This window comes from Astatotilapia calliptera, chromosome 2, assembly GCF_964374335.1.
Source record: "Astatotilapia calliptera chromosome 2, fAstCal68.1, whole genome shotgun sequence".
In the NCBI taxonomy this organism is placed as follows: Eukaryota; Metazoa; Chordata; class Actinopteri; order Cichliformes; family Cichlidae; genus Astatotilapia; species Astatotilapia calliptera.
In genome coordinates this window covers 9,714,948-9,742,035 of record NC_137423.1, presented here as the reverse complement: position 1 = coordinate 9,742,035, position 27,088 = coordinate 9,714,948, and the positions used below count along the sequence as shown (strand labels likewise).

At 39.9% G+C, this 27,088-nt stretch overlaps 1 protein-coding gene across 1 annotated transcript; it reads left to right on the top strand.

Moving 5' to 3' along the window:
- Positions 1-20,376: 20,376 nt before the first annotated feature.
- LOC145420610 (TBC1 domain family member 2A-like) lies at positions 20,377-25,487 on the top strand. Its single transcript, XM_080290010.1, has 5 exons — positions 20,377-23,732; positions 23,820-23,940; positions 24,025-24,210; positions 24,835-24,956; positions 25,286-25,487. Exons 1-5 carry the CDS (start codon positions 23,389-23,391, stop codon positions 25,485-25,487), a joined length of 975 nt encoding a protein of 324 aa, XP_080146136.1. The 5' UTR covers positions 20,377-23,388.
- The last annotated feature ends 1,601 nt before the right edge of the window (positions 25,488-27,088 follow it).

The following is a 27,088-nucleotide window of genomic DNA, read 5'->3' as shown; positions in this document are numbered from 1 at the left end:
CCAACATGATGTTGATTTTGTAAATTAAGGTCACATGTTCATCACATCTAATTTCAAAACACTGATCAATTTTTTAAAAAAATGAATTCCATACCAATTGCAGGAATAAAATAGGAATAAATAACAAACGAGAAATACATACAAAACAAGAGAAAGGCACACATGAGAGAACAGGTCACATGACAGCACAGCATTATCTACCCACAATTTGAACTAAATAACAGATAGCACAGGCAATGAAAACAAACGGAAATCAGAATAAATTTAAAAACTTTTATTGATGTTAACTTGAAGTGCTGAATTAGCCCTGTTGTCAGTTCAAATCACTTCAATCTATAGCGCACTTTAAGGTCTTTAGACCTTAAAAAGTAATACACTGCAAGGTAAGCTTGCAGCATCTTACTTTAAGGTCAACTGTGAAACTTTGTGGAAAGCCTGAGACAAGTTGATGAGTCAGTGAAGCGCACTTCCTTCTGATGACGGCTATACTGAGGTGAGTTTTTAAGCATATCCTGAACTTTATTCATTATTAGACTTCTGACACCTGGCAAATAAACTCTCATGCGATATGAGAACATAACAGCAAAAAGCCAGTAGCTGGTACATGAATGGATAAAAATTGGATCCCTCTTAGATTGAATTGGTTGCCCTCTTATATTACGTTGTTTTGAACCTAACCGCATCCACTGAATTAATGCAGTTTTCAGGACAGTAAAAACAGAGAACTCTGATATACACAATTTCTGATTGCTGATAGTGTTTCTTAATGCAAAATGGGCTTCCATTTAAAATGCAATTGCTTTATGTTCGATCTTTAGCGAAGAAGGGTCATTTTTGATTCTGTGGACAAGGGATGCAAATGGAAAGTGAAGGCAACAGGTAGTAGGGTGAATTAGGGTTTCGTGTGGTCTTCAGTGCATGAATTTTATTGCCACTTTATTTCAACTTTTTATTAATGTACTCAAAAGAAAAACAAGAACCACAAAGGAGATTCTTGTGATTCTTGTTTGTGCTATCTGTTTGTGAAAGAAAGCACATTTTACCACATCATACTGTGTTTGCTGCCATTTATTTTACTCGTCCTGCCTGAGTGTCTGGGCTGCGTTTGTCTGTGCACCTTTGTTCTGGCCTTCTGCTGATGGGTTTCACATGCTGGGCTTTCCCTCTTGGTCCACACCCAGCAGCCTGCTGCTGACCACACACAGCCTACAAACTGATCCATCCATGCATCCATCCATGCATGCATGGCCTGGTTATTGTTGAGTTATCACCTCCAGCTCCTTGCTCATAACCAGGTAGATACTGGGCTGGGCCTGATCTCTGAGCTCAATAACAATGACAAAAATGCCAAACACTTTACTCTTCATGGTAAAAAATGTTTATAATACAGTAAAAACTGGATGTAGCCAAAATCAGTGTTTTATATACAGTGTAAGTGAACAACATTGCTACACTGCTGGTGTTTGATTGATAGAGGCTTTCTTTATAAGAACTATGATATCATTTCTTTTGCTGATTAACAGTTTTTATATAATTTTTATATCATTTATAGCTTTCAAGAAGCCAAAGATCACTGGACGAAAAGACTACAGACCTGTGGCTCTGACATCTGGTCAGGAAGTCTTTTGAGCGCCTGGTTCTCTCCTATCTTAAGACCCTCACGGCCCCCCTCCTGGACCCCCTGCAGTTTGCATACAGAGCCAACAGGTCTGTAGACGATGCCATCAACATGGCCCTACACTTTGTCCTGCAGAATCTATGCTAGGATCCTGTTTGTGGACTTCAGCTCTACCTTCAACACCATCCTTTCAGACCTTCTTCAAGGATTGCTTTCCCAGATGAATGTGCCTGATCCCATCTGCCGGTGGATCACTGACTTCCTGACGGACAGGAAGCAACCAGTGAGGCTGGGGAAGAATGTCTTGGACTCCCGGACCATCAGCACGAGCTCCCCTCAGGCCTGTGTTCTTTCTTCTATGCCCTTCTCCCTGTACACCAACTGCCGCACCTCCAACCACCAGTCTGTCAAATTAATTAAGCTTGCAGATGACACCACCATTATTGGACTCCTCTCAGACGGGGATAAGTCTGCCTACAGGATGGAGGCTGAACATCTGGTGTCCTGATGCAGCCGCAACAACCAGGTGCTGAATAAGTGTTATTTTCATTTACCACTGGCCCAAGTACATTTTTATTGGCTTGTGAACAAAGCTGTAGTTTTTGTATTTTTAAATATTAACGCAATTTAATTGAGACATTATTTATATTATTTCACTTTCAATGTGAAAAATTCTGTAAAAACGTTGAAAATAATGGTCACCCCTGTTCGCTGCAATGTAAAATAGTACAACTGCTGTCAGCCTTCATTAAGTTGCATCATTTAAACATTTGCATATTTTTATTCAACTTCTGCAGGATGCTTTGATGAAAGACTCCCTTTTCCCAAGTAGAGGCTTTACTAGAGGTCACAGGAACAGCGCTGCTGTTTTGGATGCGGAAAAATGTTGTCTTTCACTCTACCTGAGCTCAGTGTCCCAGTAAGGGCTCCGCCTCATTGTAGCTGACGCTGAAATGTTTGTGTGGGTTGCCATGACAACACCAGAAGTGCATCTGAGATCGTGTCCAAATTCATGGGCTGCATCCTCCTGAGGACTCGGTGTTCTGACAAAACGTCTTACTTTGGCAAAACGTCCTACCGTAAGTAGTTCATGCGTTCTCGGCGGCTCTAGTGACCCTCGAACTCTCGGCTAGCTATCGAGGTGGTGGATAACATACGTCTCCCCCACAAGAGCACGAATCTACAACTTTTCTACTACTGTTTTTACAAGGCGTACACGGTAAAAACATTATGCTGTTATTTGTTAAGCACTTGTGCACCTTGTGAAAAGAAATAAGTGGCTGAGATGGATGTCATATGTGCTATTGATATTATTTTACTCGTTTCTAGTTTTCACAGTGCTCCATGATTGTGAGAGGAATAAAAAAGAATTGTGGACATCAGTACGAAGCATGGATTCTTTTGACCAGAGTAGATACACTGGTCCCTTGAATATACTAATCTTTTTGAGGTGGGTGACTGTTCCTGTGTATTTACAGAAACAATGGTTGTGATAACCTCAGCTGTTTCAGAGGGTGACTGTTCGTTGCTTTGCGCACTTTTAAATCTGTATACAATGGTTTGTTCCCTTTTTGTGTTCTGAGGTTTAAACAAAGATGTACTAGATGTATTATACCGGTCCCTCGAATCTACAAATCTTTTAGATGTGGATGACTGTTCATTTTCATCTGTGTTTACAGAAACACTGGGTGTTGGAACCTCAGTAGTTTCTTTTTGGCTGACAGACTCTGGAGCTGTACAAGAGGAATAAAGAGCTGCAATGCTTTTGTGAACCTGACCTGGGAAGGGAGAGAAATATATTTTTGTTTTGTTTTTGTTTGTCTTCTTGTTTTATTTGATTCCTTGTGGGATTTGGATCCAACAAGTAAAGTATGCATATTATGCACACACACAAACACACATGCAGCTATTACCATTTCTTGTATTCTTGAATAAAGACATTGATCTGACACATTTAAAATGCAGCCAATTATTTTTATTGTTATATTATTAAGAAAAAAGAAAAGGTGGGGGGATGTAAAGAAGAGCTTAAAGGAAAGGGCTAGAGGAGAGAAAACCCCAACAATTAGCAGGGCATTTTTTTACTTGGACAAATTGTTAATAAAGTTTCCATATCTGTAACAATGATGACAGTATAATTGTTTATAAACAATTATATTGACAGTTATATGTGTCCAGTATGTTGGCTCATTTTCTTTTACTTTTTGCATTTGAAAATAAAAGTTGGGCTGATTTTGACACCATTACAAGAAGTGTTGTTAATGATTCTTTTTGAATTAAAATCAGGTTACCGCAAATTGTTTTTTAATTTCATTTCATTTGAAATGTTTGTCAGTGGGTAAACAATTCGTAATGCAAAGTCAGAAACATCGAGTTATTCTTGTACTGCATGCTTGCAATAAATAAGTTGTCCTAACAGTCAGTCAAAGGAGCTTGGAAAGAAAAGCGTCTGGACTTCTTTGAGTTGAAGTGACTGATATATATATTTTTTGTCTGTTTGTTTTGTTGGTTTTTGTTTTTTGCCCTTTATCACCATTCCTCTTCCCTGCTGTTTTTCTTTCCCTCTTTCTTTCTCCCCTTTCTTTCCCCCAGTCATGTCTCACCTATGTGTAGCAAGTGAAAATAAAATAAACAATAAAAACAAAGGTGAATCAAATAGACCAATACGGCAAGGCCGGGATGGTCCATTTGGTAAAGTAAATCCGTTAGTTATATTTAACATAATGTTAAATGGCAACATTCTGTTTACAATGTTACCATTTCACATTATGTTAAATGGTAACATTCTGTTTACAATGTTACCATTTTACATTATGTTAAATGGTAACATTCTGTTTACAATGTTACCATTTTACATTATGTTAAATGGTAACATTCTGTTTACAATGTTACCATTTTACATTATGTTAAATGGTAACATTCTGTTTACAATGTTACCATTTTACATTATGTTAAATGGTAACATTCTGTTTACAATGTTACCATTTTACATTATGTTAAATGGTAACATTCTGTTTACAATGTTACCATTTTACATTATGTTAAATGGTAACATTATGTTTACGATGTTACCATTTTACATTATGTTAAATTGTCAGTAGGCCTGGTACCGGAACCGGTACTGGACCCCCTTTTACTTTCAGCCATCAGAAGAGGGTACACTGTGGTCATAACAATACTCAGACTGTAGCATTTAAAGGTCCCAAAGTGTACCAGGAAAATATCCCCCGCACGATTACACCAGCAGCCTGAATTGTGAATGTGAGGGAGGATGGATCCATGCTTTCATGTTGTTCACTCCAGGCTGATATAAAAATGATATAACTAATACTACTTCTACTAATAATGACAATAACAACAAAATAATAATAATAATGTCAAAAATACCAGTAATTATAATAACAATAACAACATAAACAACAACATTACTACTAATAATAATAAAGATAAACAAATGTATTAAAAAATTAATAATGATAATAATAATAATAAAACTGATCATAACAGTAACAATATCAATCATAACAACAACAGTACTAACAACAATAATAACAATAACAATGAAGGTGTTGCTGCAGATCTGAGTCCCGACTCTGCTGCCTTTCTAGTGCGGCAAAGAAAGTAAGAAATAGAAAAAGAAAAACACAAATAAACTGAGTGTGAGGGTTTTTCTACAAGTTACACTGAATATTTGCACAGACATGCTGACTGTTTGCTGGGAGACGTCACCTGTCTTTTATAGAATAGCAGGTAAGCTGTTCTCTGCCGCTGCTCACACACAGACTCACACGTGGTCTGGCAGACCAACTCGTCATCGTACGTGAGCCGGCTGTCTGTGACGTCGTCTCTTCCGCTCATCTGGTGAACGCCGTCACAGACGTAATGTCCTGAGAGGAGAAGGCGCACTTATTAACGTCTCATAAACTTTCAAAGCTGACCTGCATTCAGCACATGTGTCTGAAAGCACCCACTCACCGCTGTAAGCTGAGGAGCCCAAACGACTGATCACGCTGACCAACAAATAGCGAGCAGTTTACTGGGAGAGGGCAGCGGCACCACCCGTTAGCTTAGAAATGGGCTCCATCCATACTTGAAATGAACGGTGTGCCTTTTCCCTTACCTCTTCAGTAAAGGCTGTGTCCTGGCTGATCACCAGCTGCTGTGTCAGAACAATGGGGCTGTTCTTCTTCTCCACGGTGAATGATGGAGTGAACGTAAACCACTTCAGCTGGAGGATCAGCACACTGAAAGAGATGAGACAAAGAGGAGAGGCTCAAAGGAAGACGCAAGGAGGACATGACATGAACAAAACTGACACCGACTGAACTGTGGTGGTTTGAGGCCTTTGGGGACCGATTTGAGGTTACTCACTTTGGCAGGTTCAAGAACAACAGCTCCTCTTTGATCTTCTTAGCTCCGCACTGGCATTCGTAGTCCAACAGGCCGCCCTGCAGCAGGGAGCAGGAGGAACAGGTGCATTAGAGTTAAACTCTTTTACAGATGAATTCACATATTCGTGGGAGCAAGCCTGTTCACAGAATAGAGTCTAAACGAGCTCTTACTTTCAGACTCCAGCCCCGCCCTTCAGCAGCTCCGCAGCATCCTGCTGGCTGGCACAACCTTGCCATTGGCTGCTGCCAGGGACTCAACAGGTTAGAACAAAAGTATAAATATTATATCTGAGTTCTTATGTGGACCCGCCTTCCAGACACAACGTCACCTTCCATGAATGTCCACAGGTTAGCGGCCCTCGCTCTGCTGGTCCTCCAAAGTAAGAAAAAATGAGAAAAAATAAGGAGCAGACCAAGCAAAAGAGGGTATTTAAAGAGACAGTGCTCTTAAGGTGCATTTTTGGCGAGTTTTATTATCTAAATGTCATTGTGTCACTTTCTTATGAGGCTTCAGTGAACTGAAAAAGCTTCTGGGATGAGAAGCGAAACGTCTTCAAAAAAGTTAAAGAAGTCCGGTTGCTTTTTTCCCCCAAGCTCCTTAGAGTTCTCTGAAAATGGTCAGGTAGAAGGACTGGACTGAAAATGAGTAAAAAAGCAGCCAAAGCCCAAGGAAGTTGAAAGACTGGAAACTATTGCTGAGGTCATGTCAGTGTAAAAAGTTACCTACAAGTCTGGCACCTTGGAAGCAAAACATAAAGAAATAAGGTGTAAGGCCAAATGTTTGGTCCTGCAGCCAACCGGACCATGAAATATAGAGCACAGGTGAACAAAGTGAGGCAGCAGTTTGCTGATTTCCACCTTGTGCCTTTCATGTTGATCAGCTTAGTAGTTTGCCAGCTTTCTAGCTGTTAAAGACTTTTGGCGAGAGGTTATTCATATTTGAACTCTAATTGAACCCCTCTTTTTTACTGTTTTTTTGTTTGTTTGTTTTTGGGGTTTTTTGTTGTCTTAGATGGCCTGACTCAGCAGGTGGGGGCAGTTTCTGAGTTTACCTTCGTTCAAACAGTGCAGAAATGGTTTCGCTATGCTCCAGACCGGATGGGTGGTGCAGGACGCCCGATATCCAGCCCCATCATGGAGTAAACTAAAAACAGTAAATAATACATTTAACAAACAAGCAAGCTCTAAATTTAAGCGGAGAGACTGCAGACATAGCCGCACCATTCCAGGGATTTTTGGTTAGCATGAGGGGTCTAGCCAGGACCCTTACTGGATACTGGGTGGGAATCGAATGTGCGACTCCAAAGATGTGTAGTATTACCACTACACTATCCAGCTGCGCTACACTATCCAACAAAAAAAGTTTTTAGAAAATTTGATAAAGTCTGATGCTTAATATTGTAGGGATATTAATCTCCCTATGATATTAATACGGATTAAAATTGTAACATTATGTTTACAATGTTACAATTTTACATTATGTTAAATTGGGATATTATGCAATATTATGCACACACACAAACACACATGCAGCTATTACCATTTCTTGTATTCTTGAATAAAGACATTGATCTGACACATTTAAAATGCAGCCAATTGTTTTTATTGTTATATTATTAAGAAAAAAGAAAAGGTGGGGGTGGGGGGATGTAAAGAAGAGCTTAAAGGAAAGGGCTAGAGGAGAGAAAACCCCAACAATTAGCAGGGCATTTTTTTACTTGGACAAATTGTTAATAAAGTTTCCATATCTGTAACAATGATGACAGTATAATTGTTTATAAACAATTATATTGACAATTATATGTGTCCAGTATGTTGGCTCATTTTCTTTTACTTTTTGCATTTGAAAATAAAAGTTGGGCTGATTTTGACACCATTACAAGAAGTGTTGTTAATGATTCTTTTTGAATTAAAATCAGGTTACCACAAATTGTTTTTTAATTTAATTTAATTTGAAATGTTTGTCAGTGGGTAAACAATTCGTAATGCAAAGTCAGAAACATCGAGTTATTCTTGTACTGCATGCTTGCAATAAATAAGTTGTCCTAACAGTCAGTCAAAGGAGCTTGGAAAGAAAAGCGTCTGGACTTCTTTGAGTTGAAGTGACTGATATATATATTTTTTGTCTGTTTGTTTTGTTGGTTTTTGTTTTTTGCCCTTTATCACCATTCCTCTTCCCTGCTGTTTTTCTTTCCCTCTTTCTTTCTCCCCTTTCTTTCCCCCAGTCATGTCTGTCCTATGTGTAGCAAGTGAAAATAAAATAAACAAGAAAAACAAAGGTGAATCAAATAGACCAATACGGCAAGGCCGGGATGGTCCATTTGGTAAAGTAAATCCGTTAGTTATATTTAACATAATGTTAAATGGTAACATTCTGTTTACAATGTTACCAATTTACATTGTGTTAAATGGTAACATTCTGTTTACAATGTTACCATTTCACATTATGTTAAATGGTAACATTCTGTTTACAATGTTACCATTTCACATTGTGTTAAATGGTAACATTCTGTTTACAATGTTACCATTTTACATTATGTTAAATGGTAACATTCTGTTTACAATGTTACCATTTTACATTATGTTAAATGGTAACATTCTGTTTACAATGTTACCATTTCACATTATGTTAAATGGTAACATTCTGTTTACAATGTTACCATTTAACATTATGTTAAATGGTAACATTCTGTTTACAATGTTACCATTTCACATTGTGTTAAATGGTAACATTCTGTTTACAATGTTACCATTTCACATTGTGTTAAATGGTAACATTCTGTTTACAATGTTACCATTTCACATTATGTTAAATGGTAACATTCTGTTTACAATGTTACCATTTCACATTATGTTAAATGGTAACATTCTGTTTACAATGTTACCATTTACATTGTGTTAAATGGTAACATTCTGTTTACAATGTTACCATTTTACATTATGTTAAATGGTAACATTCTGTTTACAATGTTACCATTTTACATTATGTTAAATGGTAACATTCTGTTTACAATGTTACCATTTTACATTATGTTAAATGGTAACATTCTGTTTACAATGTTACCATTTTACATTATGTTAAATGGTAACATTATGTTTACGATGTTACCATTTTACATTATGTTAAATTGTCAGTAGGCCTGGTACCGGAACCGGTACTGGACCCCCTTTTACTTTCAGCCATCAGAAGAGGGTACACTGTGGTCATAACAATACTCAGACTGTAGCATTTAAAGGTCCCAAAGTGTACCAGGAAAATATCCCCCGCACGATTACACCAGCAGCCTGAATTGTGAATGTGAGGGAGGATGGATCCATGCTTTCATGTTGTTCACTCCAGGCTGATATAAAAATGATATAACTAATACTACTTCTACTAATAATGACAATAACAACAAAATAATAATAATAATGTCAAAAATACCAGTAATTATAATAACAATAACAACATAAACAACAACATTACTACTAATAATAATAAAGATAAACAAATGTATTAAAAAATTAATAATGATAATAATAATAATAAAACTGATCATAACAGTAACAATATCAATCATAACAACAACAGTACTAACAACAATAATAACAATAACAATGAAGGTGTTGCTGCAGATCTGAGTCCCGACTCTGCTGCCTTTCTAGTGCGGCAAAGAAAGTAAGAAATAGAAAAAGAAAAACACAAATAAACTGAGTGTGAGGGTTTTTCTACAAGTTACACTGAATATTTGCACAGACATGCTGACTGTTTGCTGGGAGACGTCACCTGTCTTTTATAGAATAGCAGGTAAGCTGTTCTCTGCCGCTGCTCACACACAGACTCACACGTGGTCTGGCAGACCAACTCGTCATCGTACGTGAGCCGGCTGTCTGTGACGTCGTCTCTTCCGCTCATCTGGTGAACGCCGTCACAGACGTAATGTCCTGAGAGGAGAAGGCGCACTTATTAACGTCTCATAAACTTTCAAAGCTGACCTGCATTCAGCACATGTGTCTGAAAGCACCCACTCACCGCTGTAAGCTGAGGAGCCCAAACGACTGATCACGCTGACCAACAAATAGCGAGCAGTTTACTGGGAGAGGGCAGCGGCACCACCCGTTAGCTTAGAAATGGGCTCCATCCATACTTGAAATGAACGGTGTGCCTTTTCCCTTACCTCTTCAGTAAAGGCTGTGTCCTGGCTGATCACCAGCTGCTGTGTCAGAACAATGGGGCTGTTCTTCTTCTCCACGGTGAATGATGGAGTGAACGTAAACCACTTCAGCTGGAGGATCAGCACACTGAAAGAGATGAGACAAAGAGGAGAGGCTCAAAGGAAGACGCAAGGAGGACATGACATGAACAAAACTGACACCGACTGAACTGTGGTGGTTTGAGGCCTTTGGGGACCGATTTGAGGTTACTCACTTTGGCAGGTTCAAGAACAACAGCTCCTCTTTGATCTTCTTAGCTCCGCACTGGCATTCGTAGTCCAACAGGCCGCCCTGCAGCAGGGAGCAGGAGGAACAGGTGCATTAGAGTTAAACTCTTTTACAGATGAATTCACATATTCGTGGGAGCAAGCCTGTTCACAGAATAGAGTCTAAACGAGCTCTTACTTTCAGACTCCAGCCCCGCCCTTCAGCAGCTCCGCAGCATCCTGCTGGCTGGCACAACCTTGCCATTGGCTGCTGCCAGGGACTCAACAGGTTAGAACAAAAGTATAAATATTATATCTGAGTTCTTATGTGGACCCGCCTTCCAGACACAACGTCACCTTCCATGAATGTCCACAGGTTAGCGGCCCTCGCTCTGCTGGTCCTCCAAAGTAAGAAAAAATGAGAAAAAATAAGGAGCAGACCAAGCAAAAGAGGGTATTTAAAGAGACAGTGCTCTTAAGGTGCATTTTTGGCGAGTTTTATTATCTAAATGTCATTGTGTCACTTTCTTATGAGGCTTCAGTGAACTGAAAAAGCTTCTGGGATGAGAAGCGAAACGTCTTCAAAAAAGTTAAAGAAGTCCGGTTGCTTTTTTCCCCCAAGCTCCTTAGAGTTCTCTGAAAATGGTCAGGTAGAAGGACTGGACTGAAAATGAGTAAAAAAGCAGCCAAAGCCCAAGGAAGTTGAAAGACTGGAAACTATTGCTGAGGTCATGTCAGTGTAAAAAGTTACCTACAAGTCTGGCACCTTGGAAGCAAAACATAAAGAAATAAGGTGTAAGGCCAAATGTTTGGTCCTGCAGCCAACCGGACCATGAAATATAGAGCACAGGTGAACAAAGTGAGGCAGCAGTTTGCTGATTTCCACCTTGTGCCTTTCATGTTGATCAGCTTAGTAGTTTGCCAGCTTTCTAGCTGTTAAAGACTTTTGGCGAGAGGTTATTCATATTTGAACTCTAATTGAACCCCTCTTTTTTACTGTTTTTTTGTTTGTTTGTTTTTGGGGTTTTTTGTTGTCTTAGATGGCCTGACTCAGCAGGTGGGGGCAGTTTCTGAGTTTACCTTCGTTCAAACAGTGCAGAAATGGTTTCGCTATGCTCCAGACCGGATGGGTGGTGCAGGACGCCCGATATCCAGCCCCATCATGGAGTAAACTAAAAACAGTAAATAATACATTTAACAAACAAGCAAGCTCTAAATTTAAGCGGAGAGACTGCAGACATAGCCGCACCATTCCAGGGATTTTTGGTTAGCATGAGGGGTCTAGCCAGGACCCTTACTGGATACTGGGTGGGAATCGAATGTGCGACTCCAAAGATGTGTAGTATTACCACTACACTATCCAGCTGCGCTACACTATCCAACAAAAAAAGTTTTTAGAAAATTTGATAAAGTCTGATGCTTAATATTGTAGGGATATTAATCTCCCTATGATATTAATACGGATTAAAATTGTAACATTATGTTTACAATGTTACAATTTTACATTATGTTAAATTGGGATATTATGCAATATTATGCACACACACAAACACACATGCAGCTATTACCATTTCTTGTATTCTTGAATAAAGACATTGATCTGACACATTTAAAATGCAGCCAATTGTTTTTATTGTTATATTATTAAGAAAAAAGAAAAGGTGGGGGTGGGGGGATGTAAAGAAGAGCTTAAAGGAAAGGGCTAGAGGAGAGAAAACCCCAACAATTAGCAGGGCATTTTTTTACTTGGACAAATTGTTAATAAAGTTTCCATATCTGTAACAATGATGACAGTATAATTGTTTATAAACAATTATATTGACAATTATATGTGTCCAGTATGTTGGCTCATTTTCTTTTACTTTTTGCATTTGAAAATAAAAGTTGGGCTGATTTTGACACCATTACAAGAAGTGTTGTTAATGATTCTTTTTGAATTAAAATCAGGTTACCACAAATTGTTTTTTAATTTAATTTAATTTGAAATGTTTGTCAGTGGGTAAACAATTCGTAATGCAAAGTCAGAAACATCGAGTTATTCTTGTACTGCATGCTTGCAATAAATAAGTTGTCCTAACAGTCAGTCAAAGGAGCTTGGAAAGAAAAGCGTCTGGACTTCTTTGAGTTGAAGTGACTGATATATATATTTTTTGTCTGTTTGTTTTGTTGGTTTTTGTTTTTTGCCCTTTATCACCATTCCTCTTCCCTGCTGTTTTTCTTTCCCTCTTTCTTTCTCCCCTTTCTTTCCCCCAGTCATGTCTGTCCTATGTGTAGCAAGTGAAAATAAAATAAACAATAAAAACAAAGGTGAATCAAATAGACCAATACGGCAAGGCCGGGATGGTCCATTTGGTAAAGTAAATCCGTTAGTTATATTTAACATAATGTTAAATGGTAACATTCTGTTTACAATGTTACCATTTTACATTGTGTTAAATGGTAACATTCTGTTTACAATGTTACCATTTCACATTATGTTAAATGGTAACATTCTGTTTACAATGTTACCATTTCACATTGTGTTAAATGGTAACATTCTGTTTACAATGTTACCATTTTACATTATGTTAAATGGTAACATTCTGTTTACAATGTTACCATTTTACATTATGTTAAATGGTAACATTCTGTTTACAATGTTACCATTTCACATTATGTTAAATGGTAACATTCTGTTTACAATGTTACCATTTAACATTATGTTAAATGGTAACATTCTGTTTACAATGTTACCATTTCACATTGTGTTAAATGGTAACATTCTGTTTACAATGTTACCATTTCACATTGTGTTAAATGGTAACATTCTGTTTACAATGTTACCATTTCACATTATGTTAAATGGTAACATTCTGTTTACAATGTTACCATTTCACATTGTGTTAAATGGTAACATTCTGTTTACAATGTTACCATTTTACATTATGTTAAATGGTAACATTCTGTTTACAATGTTACCATTTTACATTGTGTTAAATGGTAACATTCTGTTTACAATGTTACCATTTTACATTATGTTAAATGGTAACATTCTGTTTACAATGTTACCATTTTACATTGTGTTAAATGGTAACATTCTGTTTACAATGTTACCATTTTACATTATGTTAAATGGTAACATTCTGTTTACAATGTTACCATTTTACATTGTGTTAAATGGTAACATTCTGTTTACAATGTTACCATTTCACATTGTGTTAAATGGTAACATTCTGTTTACAATGTTACCATTTTACATTGTGTTAAATGGTAACATTCTGTTTACAATGTTACCATTTCACATTATGTTAAATGGTAACATTCTGTTTACAATGTTACCATTTCATATTGTGTTAAATGGTAACATTCTGTTTACAATGTTACCATTTTACATTATGTTAAATGGTAACATTCTGTTTACAATGTTACCATTTCACATTATGTTAAATGGTAACATTCTGTTTACAATGTTACCATTTAACATTATGTTAAATGGTAACATTCTGTTTACAATGTTACCATTTAACATTGTGTTAAATGGTAACATTCTGTTTACAATGTTACCATTTCACATTGTGTTAAATGGTAACATTCTGTTTACAATGTTACCATTTCACATTGTGTTAAATGGTAACATTATGTTTACAATGTTACCATTTACATTATGTTAAATTGTAACATTATGTTTACGATGTTACCATTTTACATTATGTTAAATTGTCAGTAGGCCTGGTACCGGAACCGGTACTGGACCCCCTTTTACTTTCAGCCATCAGAAGAGGGTACACTGTGGTCATAACAATACTCAGACTGTAGCATTTAAAGGTCCCAAAGTGTACCAGGAAAATATCCCCCGCACGATTACACCAGCAGCCTGAATTGTGAATGTGAGGGAGGATGGATCCATGCTTTCATGTTGTTCACTCCAGGCTGATATAAAAATGATATAACTAATACTACTTCTACTAATAATGACAATAACAACAAAATAATAATAATAATGTCAAAAATACCAGTAATAATAATAACAATAACAACATAAACAACAACATTACTACTACTAATAATAAAGATAAACAAATGTATTAAAAAATTAATAATGATAATAATAATAATAAAACTGATCATAACAGTAACAATATCAATCACAACAACAACAGTACTAACAACAATAATAACAATAACAATGAAGGTGTTGCTGCAGATCTGAGTCCCGACTCTGCTGCCTTTCTAGTGCGGCAAAGAAAGTAAGAAATAGAAAAAGAAAAACACAAATAAACTGAGTGTGAGGGTTTTTCTACAAGTTACACTGAATATTTGCACAGACATGCTGACTGTTTGCTGGGAGACGTCACCTGTCTTTTATAGAATAGCAGGTAAGCTGTTCTCTGCCGCTGCTCACACACAGACTCACACGTGGTCTGGCAGACCAACTCGTCATCGTACGTGAGCCGGCTGTCTGTGACGTCGTCTCTTCCGCTCATCTGGTGAACGCCGTCACAGACGTAATGTCCTGAGAGGAGAAGGCGCACTTATTAACGTCTCATAAACTTTCAAAGCTGACCTGCATTCAGCACATGTGTCTGAAAGCACCCACTCACCGCTGTAAGCTGAGGAGCCCAAACGACTGATCACGCTGACCAACAAATAGCGAGCAGTTTACTGGGAGAGGGCAGCGGCACCACCCGTTAGCTTAGAAATGGGCTCCATCCATACTTGAAATGAACGGTGTGCCTTTTCCCTTACCTCTTCAGTAAAGGCTGTGTCCTGGCTGATCACCAGCTGCTGTGTCAGAACAATGGGGCTGTTCTTCTTCTCCACGGTGAATGATGGAGTGAACGTAAACCACTTCAGCTGGAGGATCAGCACACTGAAAGAGATGAGACAAAGAGGAGAGGCTCAAAGGAAGACGCAAGGAGGACATGACATGAACAAAACTGACACCGACTGAACTGTGGTGGTTTGAGGCCTTTGGGGACCGATTTGAGGTTACTCACTTTGGCAGGTTCAAGAACAACAGCTCCTCTTTGATCTTCTTAGCTCCGCACTGGCATTCGTAGTCCAACAGGCCGCCCTGCAGCAGGGAGCAGGAGGAACAGGTGCATTAGAGTTAAACTCTTTTACAGATGAATTCACATATTCGTGGGAGCAAGCCTGTTCACAGAATAGAGTCTAAACGAGCTCTTACTTTCAGACTCCAGCCCCGCCCTTCAGCAGCTCCGCAGCATCCTGCTGGCTGGCACAACCTTGCCATTGGCTGCTGCCAGGGACTCAACAGGTTAGAACAAAAATATAAATATTATATCTGAGTTCTTATGTGGACCCGCCTTCCAGACACAACGTCACCTTCCATGAATGTCCACAGGTTAGCGGCCCTCGCTCTGCTGGTCCTCCAAAGTAAGAAAAAATGAGAAAAAATAAGGAGCAGACCAAGCAAAAGAGGGTATTTAAAGAGACATGCCTTAAGGTGCATTTTTGGCGAGTTTTATTATCTAAATGTCATTGTGTCACTTTCTTATGAGGCTTCAGTGAACTGAAAAAGCTTCTGGGATGAGAAGCGAAACGTCTTCAAAAAAGTTAAAGAAGTCCGGTTGCTTTTTTCCCCCAAGCTCCTTAGAGTTCTCTGAAAATGGTCAGGTAGAAGGACTGGACTGAAAATGAGTAAAAAAGCAGCCAAAGCCCAAGGAAGTTGAAAGACTGGAAACTATTGCTGAGGTCATGTCAGTGTAAAAAGTTACCTACAAGTCTGGCACCTTGGAAGCAAAACATAAAGAAATAAGGTGTAAGGCCAAATGTTTGGTCCTGCAGCCAACCGGACCATGAAATATAGAGCACAGGTGAACAAAGTGAGGCAGCAGTTTGCTGATTTCCACCTTGTGCCTTTCATGTTGATCAGCTTAGTAGTTTGCCAGCTTTCTAGCTGTTAAAGACTTTTGGCGAGAGGTTATTCATATTTGAACTCTAATTGAACCCCTCTTTTTTTACTGTTTTTTTGTTTGTTTGTTTTTGGGGTTTTTTGTTGTCTTAGATGGCCTGACTCAGCAGGTGGGGGCAGTTTCTGAGTTTACCTTCGTTCAAACAGTGCAAAAATGGTTTCGCTATGCTCCAGACCGGATGGGTGGTGCAGGACGCCCGATATCCAGCCCCGTCATGGAGTAAACTAAAAACAGTAAATAATACATTTAACAAACAAGCAAGCTCTAAATTTAAGCGGAGAGACTGCAGACATAGCCGCACCATTCCAGGGATTTTTGGTTAGCATGAGGGGTCTAGCCAGGACCCTTACTGGATACTTGGTGGGAATCGAACGTGCGACTCCAAAGATATGTAGTATTACCACTACACTATCCAGCTGCGCTACACTATCCAACAAAAAAAGTTTTTAGAAAATTTGATAAAGTCTGATGCTTAATATTGTAGGGATATTAATCTCCCTATGATATTAATACGGATTAATAACACAGAGAAGTCATACTTCTGTTATGACAGAATTAATTGGGTAAATTATATTTACAATTGTAACATTGTAAACTTAATGTTACGATTTTACATTATGTTGCAATTTAACATAATGTGAAATTGTAACATTGTAAACATAATGTTACAATTTTACTTTATGTTAAACTGTAACATAATGCTTAACAGATAATGGCTATCCTCTTTTTATATCATACATCATTGTCTCTGTAGGAGGGTCTGGAGCACCCCCTGCTGAGCCGCTGGGCTCAGTACCTTGCAGGCAGGTCCGACGATGACTTCATCATCTCACCTGAGCTCAAAATTCTGGTGCGTGAAGGCGTCCCTCGGGAGTATCGGCAGAGTGTGGTGCTGTTTGGTCCGAGCCAGAACTTTGACAAGCCAAGAGTGCCACACGCAACGCTATCAGCAGGTACAGCTGTAGAGAGAGAGAGTGTGTTGAAATAAGAAGAGAAAATTCTCTCAATTATGGCGACAGTCAAATGGTTTATTTATGTTTGATGTATGCTTTACATTTGTGTGGCTGTTAATAAAGTTAGCGCGCTCTAGGGGGCGTATGCGTTCATCAAAAAATGGCCGAAGGCTGATGTGTGATTATTCCTCCCAAAATGTCGTTGATGAAGTTAGCTATGTACGTTAGATTTTACTGCGCATTTTCATACCTCTGCCAACAGGTTATGGGCCCAGGAAGCTAAGAAGTTTTCCAAAAGAGTCCATGTCGTTTTGCCACCGAGAGAAACGCCGCGACGTACTGCGCACTCGGTGAGGATTAGCATACCATGCTAGCGCCATGAGCCGACGAGCCGCTGAGTCAAATAGCCGTTGGGCTCGGCTAGTTTTTGATGGGGATGAAAAGAATTACGAACTATGGGAGACGAAATTTTTGGGCCACCTTCGTCTGCAAGGTTTAAGAGACATTATTTTGAAGCAGCCTACCGACGCGGAGGGAGAAGAAGAGAGAGCAAAGAATGCAGAGGCCTACGCGGAGCTGATCCAGTTTCTGGATGACAAAAGTTTGTCTCTTGTTATGCGAGAAGCAGCGGATGATGGACGGAAGGCGCTGGGGATTCTAAGAAACTATTATGCAGGTAAAGGAAAGCCTCGTATAATTAGCCTGTACACAGAACTCACTTCGCTCCAAAAGTGAGAGTGTGACTGAGTATGTGATACGAGCAGAGACAATAATCACAGCCCTGAGGAATGCTGGTGAAACTTTGAGTGATGGGCTATTGGTAGCAATGGTTTTGAAGGGACTGCCAGAATCGTTCAAACCGTTTGCTATCCATGTCACACAAAGTGAAGTTGAAGTGACTTTTGCTGAATTTAAAACTAAACTGCGAAGCTTTGAAGACACAGAGAAAATGCGCGCCGCAGCGTCAGATGACAACATCATGAAAGCACGTGCACGACCGAGCGACAATCCCACGTTTGAAAAATCGAATGACCGTGGGGCCGGCAACGCAGACATAGTGTGTTTCAGATGCGGACTAAAGGGACACAAAGCCAGGACGTGTCAGCGCAAGCAGTGGTGTAGCGAGCACCACCCATCGGGACTCAACATGCAGACGGAAACGGCGGCAAGACAATGCACGGAAAGTTTCCGAGGAGTGGGGTAGCAAAGACTACGCATTCCGGGTAAGCAGCGAGGGTGCAGCGTTCCAGTCAGAGCATGGCATCAACAAAAAGGGTCTGATGGTGGACACAGGGGCAACTTCGCATATTGTTACAGATATAACGAAGTTCAGGAGATTCGACGACAGTTTCCAGCCCAAGTCACACTACGTAGAGTTGGCTGACGGCACCAAGTGCACTGGAGTTGCAGAGCAAAGAGGGGAGGCAGAGTTTTGCTTGATGGACAGCAGGGGGCAGTGCCACAAAACAACCTTGAAACAGGCACTGTACATCCCATCGTATCCACAAGACATCTTCTCTGTGAAAGCAGCTACCTCAAATGGAGCAACTATGATCTTCAAGCAAGGAAAAGACACCCTGCGACACAAAGACGGTACAAGGTTCCCAATATATGAGTACAACAGACTGTACTACCTACAAACAGTAAACACTGAAGGTAAAGACCAGTGTAAGGGTTGCTATGACATGCAAACATGGCATGAAATTCTTGGTCACTGTAATTATGATGACATTCAGAAATTACAGGGGGTTGTTGATGGTATGGCAGTCAAAGGAAAAACAGACAAATCTGTCTTGCATTGTGAAGTGTGCACACAGGGAAAGTTTGTTCAAACTAGAAACAGGGACCCTGATGCACGAGCCAAAACCGCCTTAGAGCTGGTACACACAGATCTAGCTGGTCCAGTAGACTCAGAGTCCAGAGATGGATATAGATTTGCACTATCATTCACTGATGACTATTCCAGTGCAGTGTTTGTGTATTTTCTGAAAAATAAGAGTGACACAGCAAAAGCAACACAGAAGTTTTTGGCTGATACAGCCCCGTATGGGCAAGTTAAATGTATCAGGTCTGACAATGGAACAGAGTTTATGGGAAATGAGTATCAGGCACTCCTTAGCAAAAATGGAATCAGGCATGAGACCTCAGCACCATACTCACCACACCAAAATGGTACTGCAGAACGCAATTGGCGTACTCTTTTTGATATGGCCAGGTGTATGTTAATAGAGAAACAGTTACCTAAAGAGTTGTGGACTTACGCAGTGCAAACAGCAGCTGTAGTGAGGAATAGATGTTTTAACAGACGCACAGAACAGACACCATATTTAATGCTGACAGGAAGAAGGCCAAACCTTTCCAGGATGCAGACATTTGGGTCAGTGTGTTATGCCTACAGGCAGAACAAGAGAAAACTAGACTCAAGGTGTGAGAAAGGAATTTTTGTTGGATATGACAAGAACAGTCCAGCTTATATGGTCTACTACCCGGGCAGTGGGAAAGTACAGAAGCATAGACTGGTGAAGTTTGAGACTAAAACAAGAGTAGAGAGACAAACACAGACTGACAAGGTGCCAGATGATGAGGGTGACTTTGAGACACCAAACAGGTTCACCAAGACCAGAGAACAGACTGATGTGAGTACAGAACACACAGATACTCAGGAACAGATCCCAGTAAGCATGTCTGAGATGAGCAGCCAGTCACAGGAGAATGAACTCGACTGCGAGGCTGCAAGGTATCCTTCCAGAGTGAGAAAGAGGCCTGGGTATTTAAGTGAATATGTTACTGATAAGGAGGATTGTGATCAAGTACTTACAAACATGGATTATTGTTACAGAGCAATGTGTAACATTCCCCAAACATTCAAGGAAGCAATAACTTCATCTAACTCAGAGAAATGGGTCAGTGCAATGGATGAAGAGATGCAATCACTAAGAGAAAATGACACATTTACCTTAACCACTTTGCCTGAGGGTAAGAAGACAGTGGGGGGTAGATGGGTGTACGCAGTCAAAAACAATGTTGATGGATCTGAGAAGTACAAGGCACGTTATGTTGCTAAAGGATATAGTCAGAGGATAGGTGGGGATTATGAAGAAACATTTTCCCCTGCTGCTAACCTGACTAGTATCAGAGTGTTGATGCAAAAGGCAGCACAAGAAAACATGCTTTTACACCAGATGGATGTTAAAGCTGCCTATCTTCATGCACCAATAGATTGTGAGGTATTCATGGAACAACCTGAGGGTTATGAGGTAAAATCCGACACAAATGAAAAACTGGTGTGCAAGTTGAAAAAGTCGCTATATGGGCTAAAACAATCAGGCCGGAATTGGAACAAGTTGTTGCATGAATATCTGAGTGAGAACGACTTTGTGCAAAACCCCGCTGACCATTGTGTTTACACAAAAATGACAGAAAATAAGAAGGTGATTCTGATTGTATGGGTAGATGACCCGATCATTGCTGCTAGTGATGAAAGTGAACTAACTGTTGTGAAGAAAATGCTTGCAGCAAAATTCAAAATGAAGGATTTGGGTAAACTGAGACATTTCATTGGTATAGATTTTGACCAGAGTGATAACTGTGTAAAAATGTCACAAAAACAATATGTGGAAAAAATACTTGAAAGATTCAACATGCAGGATTGTAAAGAAAGACAGACACCTTGTGAGCAAAAACTGAACTATGCTGATGATGCAGAAAAGATGAGTGATGTCAAAAGGTACAGAGAGGCAGTTGGTAGTCTGATCTATTTGGCTACATGCACAAGACCGGACTTGAGTTTTATAGTCAGTAAACTTTCACAGTACTTTACTGAGCCAACTGAAGACAAATGGACTACAGTAAAACATGTACTGAGTAGGGCTGGGCCATATTATACCGTTCACGGTAATACCGGTATAATGTTAGGCAACAATAGGAAAATGAAATATCGCGATAGAATATGAGTAAAACGCGCATGCGCAGTGCCTTTGTTTTCATACGCACATGGCCGATTGTTGAGTGAAACAGATGAACCAGAATTGGTTTGTAAAAATGGTGCAACTTCAGTGATGTGGAACTGGTTTGGTGTTTGTCCGTCAGATACACGACAAAGCACATTTTTTTGCAGAACATGCAAGCGGCCGTCGTTATTGTCGTATTTGTCGGACTAAGATGCTCTTAAATCTGGGAGTAATCTGGGTCCTAAACTCCTTATACTTCAGTTCAAACGAACACTGCAGCATCACTGAGCGTTAAAAACTGTCTAAATTCTTTCATCTTTAATAAAACGATCAGCATTGCTGCTTTACCAGGTGTAACTATGAAGTTTAACTTCCAGGCATCCATTAAAACAAAATTTATTACATTTAACAGAGTTAGAAGTTAGCGGGAAGCTAGCGGAAGTTAGCTCGCTAGTTACCTAAGCATGATATAGCATGTTCTGACTGAGAGATTTCTGAAAAAAATCAAACGTACAGCTCTGCTATCACTTCCAACATAAATGAAGACAGGAAACTAAACAGCAGTGACGTTTGTAGGGTTACTGAAGTTGGGCTAGCTGGTATATAATGATGTGCTACGTAATCGCTAGCGACACAGCTATGTTAGCATAACATAAACAGGGAAGCTGGAGGACGAACACTAACACTTTTCCACTTATAAAAGTTAACGTTAAGGTTCCTCATGGTTAGAGACAAATGCAATCGCATGGCAGGGTGCTGTAAACAGACCAAACTTCAGTCAGGAGAACAACTGAGATAATCCATCCACAATACGAGGTTAGTCATTAATATACTGCAACAACATGGGAATAGAGCAGCTGCCAGAGAATTCAACATTAATGAATCAATGGTACAGAAGTGGAGGAAGCAAGAAGAATGAGTTTAATAAAGTTTGATTTATCTGACTGCTTTGTTTCGCTTGATGTGCGTTATAATCCTGTGCACCTTATGGTCCGAAAAATACGTATTGCATACTGCAGTTTAATTTTGCAAAGCACCTCTTTTTAACTTCAGTGGATATTATATATGGTTATGCTCAGGATATGTCAGCCCATTTCTACTGGAAATGCCTTTTGATTAAACTTTCAGCAAGGAATTTGTATTTGGACTGTTACATTTTTATAAAGCTTTAATGTACATAAAAACCAGCTTCTTATTTAAGTGAAAATAAATGGAAGGTTTTCTTTTTGCGCTAGTAATGTTGTGGAGTTGTATTTTGTCTCGCATCAATTATATCGTCAGTTATATCGTTATCGCAAATTTTCAAATATATATCGTGATAAATATTTTTGGCCATATCGCCCTGCTCTAGTACTGAGGTATCTGAAAGGGACAACCGAGAAAGAACTGTGTTACAGGAAATGTGACAACAAAGAACTGAGGTTGTGGGCATACAGCGATGCTGATTGGGCAGCTGATGTAACAGACAGACGGAGTACAACTGGTTATTGCATAAGCTTGTCTGTAGATGGTCCTTTAATCTCATGGAAAACCAAAAGACAACCTACTGTTGCATTATCTACCTGTGAAGCGGAGTACATGGCTTTAGCTGCGACCCTACAAGAAGTTTTGTACCTAATGCAACTGTTACAAGGTATTGATGGACAAAAATATGCACCACCAAAAGTTCATGAAGATAATCAGGGTGCAATTGCGTTGGCGAAGAATCCTGTGACGAGACAGAGATGTAAACATGTTGACATAAAGTACAACTTTGTGAGATCAACTGTGAGTGCAGGAAAAATAACTCTGGATTATTGTTCAACAGAAGAGATGGTTGCAGATGTAATGACAAAGCCTGCAACAAAAGTTAAGCTGTTCAAGTTTGAGAAGTTTATGTTTGGGCATTAACATGGTATACGAACATGTATACAGTACTGAGGAAGAAACCTTTTGTTTGTTGTTTTTTTTGTTTACTTAAGAGCATCATAATATGAGAGCAAGTGGGGGTGTTGAAATAAGAAGAGAAAATGCTCTCAATTATGGAGACAGTCAAATGGTTTATTTATGTTTGATGTGTGCTTTACATTTGTGTGGCTGTTAATAAAGTTAGCGCGCTCTAGGGGGCGTATGCGTTCATCAAAAAATGGCCGAAGGCTGATGTGTGATTATTCCTCCCAAAATGTCGTTGATGAAGTTAGCTATGCACGTTAGATTTTACTGCGCATTTTCATACCTCTGCCAACAGAGTGCTTTATCCGCACCTGAGCACAGGTGGCTCCTCCTCCTTCCTGTTGGGAATGCTGGCGAGCACTCAGTAATCCTGTTCTGTTTCCAGCTGTGTGAGAAGAGTCGGACAGCTCCTAATCCTGCCTCCAGGCAGGTCCAGCTGGACCTTCACCGAACCCTGACGACCAATCAGCACTTCTCCTCGCCGTCCAGCCCCGCCCTCCAGCAGCTCCGCCGCATCCTTCTGGCCTTCTCCGGGCATAACCCTGCCATTGGCTACTGCCAGGTACTCAACAGGTCAGAACAAAAGTATAAATTTTATATCTGAGTTCTTATGTGGACCCGCCTTCCAGGCAGAACCTCACCTTCCATGAATGTCCACAGGTTAGCGGCCCTCGCTCTGCTGGTCCTCCAAAGTGACGAAGACGCCTTCTGGTGTCTGGTGGCAGTGGTGGAAGCCATCATGCCTCAGGACTACTACACCAAGAATCTGGTGGCCTCTCAGGTCAGCAGACACACTCACCTGCTTGCCTGCTGTGATCTGTTTTAGTGATCAGTGAGGCTGATCTCTGTGAGTCTTTGTGCTCAGGCGGACCAGCGCGTGCTGAAGGACTTCATGGCGGAGAAGCTTCCTCGCCTGGCATCTCACTTTGAGGATCACAACATTGACGTCTCTCTGGTCACCTTCAACTGGTTCCTGGTGGTTTTTGTGGAGAGTCTGCCCAGCGACATCCTGATGCCTCTGTGGGACGCCTTCCTGTATGAGGGTACCAAGGTACCATACACCCGAACGCACCATGACAGAAATGCAGACAACACTTGAATGCACCACAGTAGTGTCCATGGAAACAAAAATGATTTTGTTTTCACCTTTAGATGTCTTTATTTACATTTTAGGAGTAATAAGACATTGTTTACTAAGCATGGGGAACTGTCATGTGACATGAAATAGGAGTGGGAAAGCAGATCATTCTAGTAACGACCTCACAGTCTACCACAAGCAGCGTAAATCCAGACGATGAGCGGGACAATGGCTTTGGGCTTGTTTCTGCAATGTGACAAATGCAGCACAGCTTTTACATCGTTTGTCTCAGGAAATAAAATCACAGTTCAGACACAGAAATATATACCACACAGGGATAAATGCTGACAACAGCTTCAGCCACGTAGATCCAACCCAAAAGTTTAATTTAAACTTAAAGCTCAACTACCAAGTAAGTTAATATTATCTGGCAACTGAGGAACCAAGTGGCTTATTGGAAATCGATCAGAGCTGTAATGAGTAAAGGGCCCAACTGCACCACAACTGAAAGAGTAATTTTATGACTCACCTCCTCAAAGTTTCCAATTAATTGTGTGGCGTGAGTGTCCTGTTATGAAATGCGTGTCTGTGCTGCAGGTGATCTTCAGATACACTCTGGCTCTGTTCAAATACAAAGAGGACGACATCCTGAAGATTCACGACAGCGTGGAGATCTACCAGTACCTACGCTTCTTCACAAAGACCGTCTCCAATGCCAGGTACGCACTCGCCTCCACCCGCCTTAATCTACGAGCTGTTACACTCTCAGAAGTGTAGCGGATGTAGCTGTTGAATCTTTGAGCTTCAAACCCTTTTTACTGAAATTTTGTGAGAAGTTTAAATTTCCCTGATCACAGTAACAACGATTTAAAGATTTTTAAGTATCTGCAGCTCTCGGATACATGTGGTCCAGTCAGTCCAGTATTTCCTGCTCAAACTGCAGTACCTGAAGTATCAAGCAGCATAAAACAGAAACACTCAAGCTGATCAGTTTCCAGTTCCTCTGTGTTGGTGATCGAGTCCTTTCCACCTGCGTGTGTCCATGCAGGAAGCTGACCAGCATCGCCTTCAACGACATGAACCCATTCCCCAGCCGGCTGCTGAGGAACCGGCGAGTGCTCCACCTGGAGCGCCTGCAGGCGGAGCTGCGTGAGCTGGAGGAGCAGCACAAGGAGTTCATCACTGAGAGCGTCGTACGGAAAGACAAAGAGCTCGACGTCATGGTGAGCGAGGACGACGAGGACCTCTGATCACACGGGACGCTTCAGCTGCTCACTTCGAGACGACGATGAGTTTTCCATGAGTTCAAGAGAATTTCACTAAACCGGCTGTTAACTGGTTTCCTTCACACTAAACACAGGATTGTGTCAGGTTCACCATCTCACTACAAGGAAACAGACGCATACAGATTTAACTGCATCACATCTCTGAAACAAGCTTGCAGTAAACAAATGTGTACTGTGTTCACGTGTGTAATAAGTCAGGCTGCAGAAATGTGCAGATGTATTTCAGTGAATTCATTTGGATTAATATGTGATAGCTTATTTATTTCATTGCATCTTTTGCTTTATACCTAAAAATGCGTGACATTTCTAAATGTAGTCACATCCCTATGAAACATGGTTGATTATCAGCTGTAGTCACAGCTGGTGATAAAGTAATTAAAATGTCCAGCTATTCAAAAATAGGGCATTCTGCACAATGAGTACTTTTTGGTACTTGAGGTATATTTTGATGCTGATGCTTCAGGGCATTGTGCTGCATTGTCGAAGCTCTCTGGGCTTCCGGTTAGAACGACCTCACAGTGTTTTATTTTGATCTGGTGTAAAGTGCATTGTGCAGAAATGACAGCATGATAGTCACATGATAAAACTGACTTTTCTTTTTTTTTTTTACATTTTACTGGGTGTGCATCTTGTTCAAATGTCTTTTTCAGCATTTGTACATAAATATTCTGTATATAAAGATTTGATTTTCATTTATTTTACAGAGTCCTTTATTTTGTTTCACAAATATGACATTCATGTCAAATGACATCTGCAGACTTTATAATGACCAGCAGGGGGCAGTGTATTGCAGTCTATGAGAACATTTACTGAGACCTGTTTCATGCACTAGTTTCATGTCTCATTGAATCCAACATGTTGATTTTGTAAATTAAGGTCACATGTTCATCACATCTAATTTCAAAACACTGATCAATTTAAAAAAAAAAATGAATTCCATACCAATTGCAGGAATAAAATAGGAATAAATAACAAACGAGAAATACATACAAAACAAGAGAAAGGCACACATGAGAGAACAGGTCACATGACAGCACAGCATTATCTACCCACAATTTGAACTAAATAACAGATAGCACAGGCAATGAAAACAAACGGAAATCAGAATAAATTTAAAAACTTTTATTGATGTTAACTTGAAGTGCTGAATTAGCCCTGTTGTCAGTTCAAATCACTTCAATCTATAGCGCACTTTAAGGTCTTTAGACCTTAAAAAGTAATACACTGCAAGGTAAGCTTGCAGCATCTTACTTTAAGGTCAACTGTGAAACTTTGTGGAAAGCCTGTGACAAGTTGATGAGTCAGTGAAGCGCACTTCCTTCTGATGACGGCTATACTGAGGTGAGTTTTTAAGCATATCCTGAACTTTATTCATTATTAGACTTCTGACACCTGGCAAATAAACTCTCACGCGATATGAGAACATAACAGCAAAAAGCCAGTAGCTGGTACATGAATGGATAAAAATTGGATCCCTCAGGGAGGCGCCACCACTTGATCTTCTCCACCGTCGTGGTTGGTGTTCTTCATCGTCGTTGGCCAAGGTTGAGTCGGAGATCCATCAC